At 55.6% G+C, this 9661-nt stretch overlaps 1 protein-coding gene across 1 annotated transcript in view; it reads right to left on the reverse strand.

Moving 5' to 3' along the window:
• FAM83A (family with sequence similarity 83 member A) overlaps positions 1-9198 on the reverse strand; it is a 13378-nt gene extending 4180 nt beyond the window's left edge. Inside the window, exons 1-3 of the mRNA XM_004697405.1 lie at positions 8719-9198; positions 4575-4742; positions 3033-3157 (exon numbers count right to left, since the gene is read on the reverse strand). Of these exons, the coding sequence (XP_004697462.1) occupies positions 3033-3157; positions 4575-4742; positions 8719-9198 (773 nt within the window). The remainder of the gene's footprint in view (positions 1-3032; positions 3158-4574; positions 4743-8718) is intronic.
• Between the last annotated feature and the right edge of the window lie 463 nt (positions 9199-9661).

Genomic DNA, 9661 nt, shown 5'->3' on the forward strand with positions numbered 1-9661 from the left:
GCTCCTGCATCCAAGGAATGGAGGGGGCAGGAGGAAATGATGGATAAGCTTCTTCCCTCTTACAAATTCTGTAGAAGGGACGTGGTGGATGAAGGGCTCTTACCACCTGGAAGAATGCTTCTCAAATAATAAATGATTACTTGCTATTGGAACAACGGCTCTTGTCTGATTCAGATGAGGTCAAACCGGTTTCTGTAACAGGCCTGTGTTCAGCAACAGAATTCTAGTGATAGCGATTGTGGCCAGCCCGCCTTGTAAAATCCACCATCACCTGCTTGCTGTGCAGTGATCACAGCCAAGGAGACAGTAAGAGTCCCACTACCATCTTAAACTGCCTGACACAGTGACATTTCCTGAGTGTGTCCTAAATGTTGGACCCCAGCTGTGTAGTTGTTCCTGCTGATTATGGTATGAATTCTCACAGCAATCATACACAGATTCCCAACCTTATCTTTTAGAAAAGAAAACAAGACAACGAGCACTACTCAATCCCCTCTTAGTAATTAAAAATGTTTTAGCCCATAGCCCATCATCCAGGATAAAGTGTAGGTATCTGCTTTTGCAGCCCCCGTTGGATTGATTTAGCACCCCTAGCCCCCCAGTGGGTGCTATTGCCTACTTTGGGAAACACTGATATGAAGTATTATTATCATTGCCCTGCTTCCCCTCCCCCCACCCCACCCCCGGTTTTTCCTGGATGAGGAAACAGGTCCAGAAAAATGAATAGTGGAGGGGCACAGAATAAACTCAAAATCTTGTTCTTCCTGGAGAAAGTGAAATATAAGACAGTTTCTTGGCTTAATCACCTGGCTGCTACCTGAAAGTTTCTTGGTTCAAAACCACCAGTAGCTCCACAGAAGAATCTGCTCCCTCAAAGATTCCAGCCTCAGAAACCCCACAGGGCACTAGGAGCCAGAATCGACTCAACAGAAAGAGTGGGGCAATCCATTTGTGCCCCCAAAGGTTGGAGATAAACATTGTGTTTTCCTTAGCCCTTTTGTGACCCATGGGACATCTATTGCCCACTTACATTTTCCAACTCGGGGGTCTAGTGGGAAGCTTCTATCCTATCTTCAAAGTGTGCTGCCATCTAGTGGGAGCATGATTGGGGTCGGGGAACGACCCTCATCCCACCAACCTGAGCACCAGAAACCCTTGGGGCCTATGTGTCCCACTATCAAAATCCATATTACCTCAAAATTAAAAAAAATTTTTTTCCATTTCATTCCAAATGCCTTCCACTAGCTTTAGCAATTCAGAGCAGAATCTAACTTGGTCTTGAGAGGATTAAGGCGCTGAAGGAAACAGGCCGGGAGCTTGATCTGGGGGATGAGTTCCAGCTTGACTGAAACCCGCCTGAGGTGTGACGGCCTCTCCGGCTTTCCCGGAAGTGCCCTCCCAACCCTCCCCGGGTGTGACGCTCCAACCGGGCTTCCATGAAAGACGCACACGCCACCTCCCACTCGCTCTGCCTGGCTTCTCAGACCTGCCTAAGCCCCAGCCAAGGACTCCTCAGTCAGGCCAAGTGCAGCTGGTGGGGTGCTGGGAGGGGTTAACCCTCATTTCCATTTGGGGGGCCGGTCCTTTTAAAGAAGGGCTTCTGTGTTATCAACATCTGGGCTTTGGTGTGGGGACACTAGGCCATCTTCAATCGGACCCCCAGATGGCCCTTGTCTGGCTGCTTTCTTCCTAATCTAGTTCCCATTTTCCTGATGACTGCTCATCTTCCTAACTTCCGTGCAGGCCACCCCCAGTCCTGGGACTCGAACCGTCTTCCTCAAGGAAGGAGAGGATTCTGCCCTAGAATCACTGTGGCCCACATGCTCTTGGGAGAGGCGTCAGATGGTCCGCCCACGTGGCCGAAAACTGCTGTGTCACCCAGAGCCTTTGTAGCCTGCGCTGCCTTGAAGTCAGTCTCCTCTGTGACAGCCTCAAGGCGGGGACCTGTCAGAAGCAGGTGGCTAGACTTTACTTTCAAGGTGCCTATGGGTAGGTATACAGTCCTGGCCTTGTGGTTAATAATCCAGTCAGTAATTCCACTCCTAGGCACCTATCCAGGAGCCTTGGACCTATCTGTTCACACAAAACCCCCTAGCAACGTTATCCATCATAGCCCCCAAGTGGGAGGAACCTGCGTGTCCATCAACTGCAAAGTGGACACATCAGAGGTGGTGCACCCTTACTGACCCTAGCAGGCCTATTGAACAGTCCAAAGGCCTGGGGTACCCCTGCATGCCACCCCGCAAGGGCCTGGATCCAGGGAAACGTTAGACCACATCTTGTATGACTTCATGGGTCTCAAATGCCGGGGTCTGACAGAAAGGGGACTGACAGTTGCAGCATGGGGCAGAGTTGGGCAGAGAGTGACTGCTAAGGGTCCTGCCCTTCCTTTGGATTGATGAAAACGTTCTCACGTCGATGGTTGTGGTGGATGGACTGGACTGGTGGTGCCGTGGTTACGTGTCAGGCTACTAACCGCAAGTCAGCAGTTCAAAACCATCGGGGAAAAGACGAGGCTTTCTACTCCCGTGAAGAGCCGCTGTCTTGGAAACCCACATGGGGCAGTTCTACAATGCCCTAAGGACTCTCTTTGAGTCAGAACGGGCTTAATGGCAGTGACAGAGAGATGGAGGCCCAACTCTGGGAATGTGCGCAAAATACACCGAATGAGACATGGTACGTGGGTGGGTTAGAACCCATTAAGTTGTTGCAAAACTAAAATGTCAACCTAACAAGCGCACTCGCACAAAAACCAAACAAATCCTGTGGCTCTTATCCTGCCTTAGGGCTCTGAGGTGGGAAGCAGGATCCTGTGTCCTAGAGCAGCCTCCAAGGGGGCAGGGGGCCTCTCCACCTACATACCTGTCCTCAGACTTCACCCTCAGCCCAGCCTGGCACCTTCCCAGAATGCCCTGGTGCAATTCTCCTGGGAGCCACGGACAGGGGGCTGGTGTGTCTGGGGCTGACCTGCCCCACGCTCCACCCTGGGCCTCCTGGAAGCCGGGGGGGAGGAGGTGAAACCCGCCACTCACCTGTAGGACCCCGCCAAGACGTATCTCCAGTCCGAGATGATGAACTTCTCCCGGATTTGGCCGGCAAACTTCCTGCCTGATTTGGCGCAATACACCTCCCCTTCCACGCTCCGGATGGAAATGTTCTGTGGACAGAAAGGCCCGAGTTGTGCGTTTCTCGACAGACACTTGCCCGGGGAAACGTCTGGAAGGATGTTCATCGAGACATCAGCAGGGGTTTTATCTCTGGTGGGTGGGAAGGTGGGTCCTGGGCAGTTGACTACGCCTCGTTTGGGCAATGACGGGGACTAGACTACAAACAGGGCAGCACATAAAAACAGGACTCCGGCCCGATGCCACGGAGGGGACCCCCGGGGACCACAGAAGCTCTGACAGCTGCTCGGACGCAGGCAGGTCCCTGAGGCCACTCTGGTCTGCGGGGAAGGGAGCCTGTTCGCACCAGAGACGACAGCTCCATGGCCTCTGGATGATTCTAAGAGGAGGCGGTTCACATGCCCTGCCATGCCTTCTGATGTCCCTCTCCTCCCCGGCAGCAATGCAGCCCCAGACCTGGGCTGGACCCCTTGGAAGGCTGGAGAGATGAAAGCACGGGTGAACTGAGGCACTTCTGCAATGTCAAGGCTGAGGAAGGTGTTGGCATACTGCCTGCCGTGGTCTGACGGGCCCCCTGGTGGTCACTGCCGTGCCTCCAGCAGCTCCCCGCTCCATCTCACCAACTGGCCCTCCCCAGCAGCTCTGTCCGAGCTCAGGAGACTGTGGGGTCCACCGGGGCAAGTCCTCCGTTACGCCCATGCCTTATCTCCCAGGTGCGAGCCAGGTAAGATCAAGCAGACCCTATGGTAAGGAGGCCTGAGGTCTGGGAACCAGGAAGGAGCCCTGAACTCCACTGCATCCTGGTCTACAAGGAGAGAGATGAAGATGGAGATAGAGGAGGAGGGGTCCCGCCTGGCTGAGTTGGAAGAATCCTCAAGGGACCCCAGAGGACAGGCCCTCACCATTCCATGGGGGGGGGGAGGGCACTCCTAAACGCTCTGGGTGGATTCATGCTCGGCCTTCCCTTAGCTGCTCAACTTGATGTGGTTTAATGAGCCCCTCTCTGGATTTTCTCCTTGCCAGGAGAGGGAGGTGTGGGGCCAGGAGGAGTTCTAAACAGGCATCTAGCAGGCCCCAGGGTTGTCCTTCCCGAGAAATGTACCCCCTGCTGTGAGAAGGAGACCATGACCCGATGGAGATGGTGGCTCACCAGGTACCCTTGGGCCCTTTGACACTTCCCTCCCCCATGCACCCAGGGAGGCCTCACCTCCAGTCGGTGGGAGATGGGAGGAAGTGATGAGAACCCCTTCTGGGCCAGGCCCGCAAACATCCTATGGAATCCTCCATCCTGCTCCTCCCTGTCACTCTACTTCTGGTGGGGCCCCGAGACCACGGGAGAGGCCGTCAGATCTACAGTGGCCGCTGAGCAAGATCACTTTGGTGAGGGGAGGGGCTCCGGCACCGCGGCATCGCTGCTCCCTGCTGGCCGATGCCGAGGGAGGACCCTACCTTGAGGTGGCTGTCGGAGACCTGCACTTTGTCACACATCTCCTGGAAGAGCTCCACGCCTCCCTGGTCCAGGAGCACACAGACGAACACGCCGCGCTTGTTGGCCGCTTCCAGAATGTCACAGAAGATCTCCACATCCGTGAACACGTCCATCAGGATGGCCAGGACCTAGGCCAGGGCAGAGGGGCTGTTGACCACCAGAGTGAGGGCCAGGAGCTTCCTGAGGCCCGGTGTCCCCCACCCCTCACCCCCCGGTGGGGAGAAGAGGGGAGCCTGTCTGGAGGGGTCTGCCTCAGCACAGTTTAAGGAAGGGGATCCAGGGGATGAGGGAGGTGGTTCCTGGTCTTTCCAGCCTCAACACATCCCATTGGTTTCTACCCCAAAGAAACCACTAGGAAAAGGACCCTGTGTTTGTTCAGGTGGAGGACCAGGGAGAATGAGGGAGACCCTTGTGGCAGTTACATAATCTCCTGTCAACTGGCAAAGGGGTGGAGTCTAGCTTGTTAATCAGGTCCCAGCTTGATGACCTCATTAGCTCACTGCGGACCAGATACACACAGACACTCTCTGTTTCATCTTCCGGATGACCAGCCGCATGGAGCTACGCTAGAGCCCTGGAGATGGAGGAGCCATGTGGAGACTCACACCAGCACTGAGATGCTTCCACCACCCCTGGGTGCAAAAGACTTTGCACCCACTGGCCTGTGATCTTCCTGCATTCGGTGTCATTGCATGTATTTCGTGAGTCTGAAGAGAACTTTATAAATTGGTATTGGACATATGGGTTAATCTTGGACTTATGGACTTCTTCTGGACTGGGCTGGGACATTTTCTCAGTATTCAAGTGCTCTTGCATATAAAGCTCTGTCTTACACACATGTGGGTATCTATGGATTTGTTTCTCTAGTCTACCCAAACCACCACAGTGCCCCACCCCCACCAAGGCCAAACCACCAGGACTCCTTGTAGAAGGTGTAATGGGCTGAAGAAAACACTTGCTGTGGGCTCGATTCCCACTCCTGGCAAACCCATGTGTGTCAGCGCAGAGGTGCCCTCCGCTGGGTTGGCGATGGCTCATGATTTGGAAATGGATTGCCAGACCTTTCCTCTGAGGCAGACCGTTCGTTCGGAATGCCCATGGTGGCTGCTCTAGCAATCGCCCCCCTGCATGCCCGGGAGGGAAAGCCCTGGGTGGCGCAGCTCTCTCAAACATGCAGCCCGGGGAGCAACTACTTTGGTCTTGTTAGTTGGTTCTCCCTGGTGAAGTTCTCGGCAGTGAAATGGCTAGGTCGCCTGCCTGCTAACTGAAAGGTTGGCAGAGTGAATCCACCCAGAGATTCCCTCTCAAAGACAGATGCCTTAGAAGAGAGAGCTTCGGTCCCTGGTCTCCTCTCTCCACCTCTGTGTGGGGAAGGATGGTGGGGGCACACGGTGGTCTCTGGGCTGGTGGTGAGCGTCTGTCCTGACCAGCAGCAACAAAACGGGTGACCCCAACGAGGAGCTGGGACAGCAGAGAGCTGCGGGGACTGTGATAGAGGGTCAGGCCCCAAGGGGCGGCCACCCCCCAGCACCTGGGGAACCAGGCCTTCCGAACCAAGCCAAAGCCATAGAACTGCTCCCCAAGTTTCCAGAGACTAAATATTTGCGGGAGTTGGCAGTTGCTCATGGAGCTGCTGGTGGGTTTGATCCACCAACCTGTGGTTAGCAGTCCAAAGGTGAAATCTTCAGATAGGTGACATTGTGAGTGGCTTCCCCTACTGAGAGGAGGGAAGGGGAGCGCTTTGCTGGGTGGAGACTCGGGGAGGGGAGCCAGGGGGAAGGGGACACAGCCCGGGGAACTGCCTGCACTGTGCAGCCTGGCTTCTTCCCCGAGCGCCTCCTGCAGCCTTCTCCAGGCAATTGTGGTCCCACCCTGTTCCTGGGGACAGCACTGAATAGGACACACCACCGGGGACCTGAGACCTGAGGAGGTTAGGCTCCTGGTGTCTGTGGATCCCCCATCAGCCTCCATGGCCACTTGCCATGAAAACTGGACACTGGAAATAAAACTCTAACACAGACACAAAAAGCCATACCCAGCCCTTTACTACCTTCAATGCTAATTTTCTAGAACCCACCCAAGCCTATCTATTCTTGGTGGCTTTTTACAGAACTTTAAGCCTATCTATTCTTGGTGGCTTTTTATAGGGTGGAATCCCTGAATAATGCCAACAGTTCACATGCTCAGCTGCTAGTCAAAAGGTTGGGGTTCAAGTCCACACCCCGGTGCCTCGGAAGAAAAGCCCGCTGAGCTCCATCTGAAAAGCCCACCATCAACAGCCCTGGGGACACAGGTCCACTCTGACCATCTACAACCCTGGGGACACAGGCCCACTCTGACCACCAACAGCCCTGGGGACACAGGTCCACTCTGACCACCGACAGCCCTGGGGACACAGGCCCACTCTGACCACCGACAGCCCTGGGGACACAGGTCCACTCTGACCACCGACAGCCCTGGGGACACAGGCCCACTCTGACCACCGACAGCCCTGGGGACACAGGCCCACTCTGACCACCGACAGTCCTGGGGACACAGGTCCACTCTGACCATCGACAGTCCTGGGGACACAGATCCACTTTGACCATTGACAAACCTGGGGCCAGGGCTCCACTCTGACAGCAGCTGCTTTGGTTTAAGATTTCAGACAGTATTGGGCTCAGGAGGGCATTTCATCAGAAGACTGGGATACACACACACACACACACACACACACACACACACACACACAGACGAGCTTCAATATCTGCATGTTCTTTTGTGAGTTCTTTTAAATGTAACAAAATCTCCGGAGACAGGGATTGGGTAGCTGAGGGTCCTGGAGCCTCAGTGGACTGATCTTCAGGAGAATATCACCAGGCCTTCCTTCCTGGTCCAGCTTACACTAGAGCAGTGGTTCTCGACCTTCCCAATGCCGCAACCCTTTAATACAGTTTTTCATGTGGTGGTGACCCCCTCAAGCATAAAATTGGTTTTGTTGCTACTTTGTAACTGTAATTTTGCTTACTGTTATGAATCTGGTGACTCCTGTGAAAGGGTCGTTTGATCCCCAAAGGGGTCACGACCCACAGGTTGAGAACCGCTGCTCTAGACGCTCCACTGCACCCTCTTCAGCATCCAACCAGCACACAAGCCTGCACGGACAGGTGGGTGGTGGCTCATTGGGTGGGAAATCGAACTCAGGCGTCTCACATGGAGGGTGAGAATTGTACCACCCAGTCCCCCACCTCCACCCCCAGTCCTGCCAGGACCCCTGAGGAAAAGCAGGGAAGCTGAGGGGTCGCCGGCAGAGGAGACAAGGTGAGTAAACACAGGAAGACCAACAGGGACCAGGAAGGAGGTAGGTGAGAGGAGCCGGACAGAGTGGGAACCCTGCCACTAGGGGTAACCAGGAGACCATGAAGGTTCTAAGCTAAGGTGACCAGATTTTAACATTGGTAAAGCGGGACACCATTGATAAAACTCATATCCTGGCGAAATAGCCACATGGCAGCCGAAAACCGTCTACCTTAGCTTGTCGTGCATTCTTTCCAAAAATTGGGACTTTTTAAAAACGCCACGGGATACAGGAAAATTTGTTAAAAATCGGAACTGTCCCGCCACAAGCGGGACGTCTGGTCACCTTATTCCAAGCAGGAAAAGGCTCGATCTAGGTATCAAAACACCAAACTCCCCACCATCAAGTCGGTTCCAACTCATAGCGACCCTACAGGACAGAACTGGCCCAGTAGATTTCCCAGACTATACATTTTTACAGGAGTAGAAAGCCTCGTCTTTCTCCCTCTCTGAGTGGCTGGTGGATTTGAATGGCTCACCTTGTGGTTAGCAGCCCAGGGCTCCTTATAGTGCCGAGTTGGGAGGCTGGATGGTAGGGATGCAGAGGAGAGGCAAGTAGGAAGGGCTGACTAGGGGGACCCAGGGGCTGACTAGTGGGACCAGGAATCAGGGACCAGGACAGGCAGAGATCAGCGCCTTCAACACCAACCTAAACCCCAACCTTGTAGATGCTCACTCATCAAGAGGGACTCACCCTCCCCCGCCCCCTGATTCCCAGCTCCACAGGAGACACCCCAGCTGGTGGCCAAGGAGACCCAGACCCACTACCTGGCTGGTCCGAGTGATGCAGCGCCGAACCAGATCCCGGATGTTGCTGTGCCTGTCCGTCTGCAGGTACACAGTGGCACTGGACGGCTCCTTCAGGTAGGGCTTCTCGCCCGAGGCCCAGCTATGCAGCAGGGTCGGCTCGCTGCCATCCGAAGCCATGGGGAAGTAGGTGCCCGACAGCAGGGAGGCCGTGTCATGTCCTCTGGGGCCCGCCTCGGTCCCCCCATGGGCCTCTGGACTGCAGTGGGGCTCCTTGGCCTGGGCCTGGATGTACTGCGCCTCCTCAGAAGACAGGAAGTCCACCTCACCTTCCTCGCTGAGCACCCGCCAATACGCCTCAGGCCCCCCGTCCAGGAGGGCATCTGTGGCCAGCCGGGCACTCTCGTTGTCGTGGAAGTTGGCCCTGGCTGGCCGGGCCCACTGGTTCTTGACATCTTCCAGGCGTTTCCGGATCTTGCCCATGTGCCTGGCACGGCTCATGCTGCCCTGGCTCTGACAGAGCCGTCCTAGCGGCTAGGGAGCTGGGAACCAGGGAGCTTACGGGAAGCACCAGCTGGGAGCAGGCAGGCCAGGAGAAGTGGTTTCCTGAACAATGCTGCTCAGGATGGCTTATCTCCCAGGGCCCCCGCCCTGCCTCGGGGCCCCGCCCCACCCCACCTCCGCTGCTCAGGGACTGTCAGCTACCAGGCCTTTCCTCCCCCGGGAAGGCCCAGGTGAGCCTGTCAGTTGCACAAGCCACCCAGAAGCAGGCCTCGCCACAGCTGGGAGACTGTCCTGGCCCATCACCTACCCACGACGGATGGGCCTGAAAGAGGACAGGCCAGTGGTCCTTGCCCATGCCCTCTGTCCACAAGTCCCTTGGACCCCAAGCCCAGCCTTCCGTGTGGGAAAAGATCCGGGGTGGAGGCCTGCCCTGGGGAGGAGAGAAGCTGGAGGCAGGGCC

This window comes from Echinops telfairi, unplaced genomic scaffold (genome assembly GCF_000313985.2).
Source record: "Echinops telfairi isolate 266 unplaced genomic scaffold, ASM31398v2 ScPeMD7_1;HRSCAF=3_0, whole genome shotgun sequence".
NCBI classification, from domain to species: domain Eukaryota; kingdom Metazoa; phylum Chordata; class Mammalia; order Afrosoricida; family Tenrecidae; genus Echinops; species Echinops telfairi.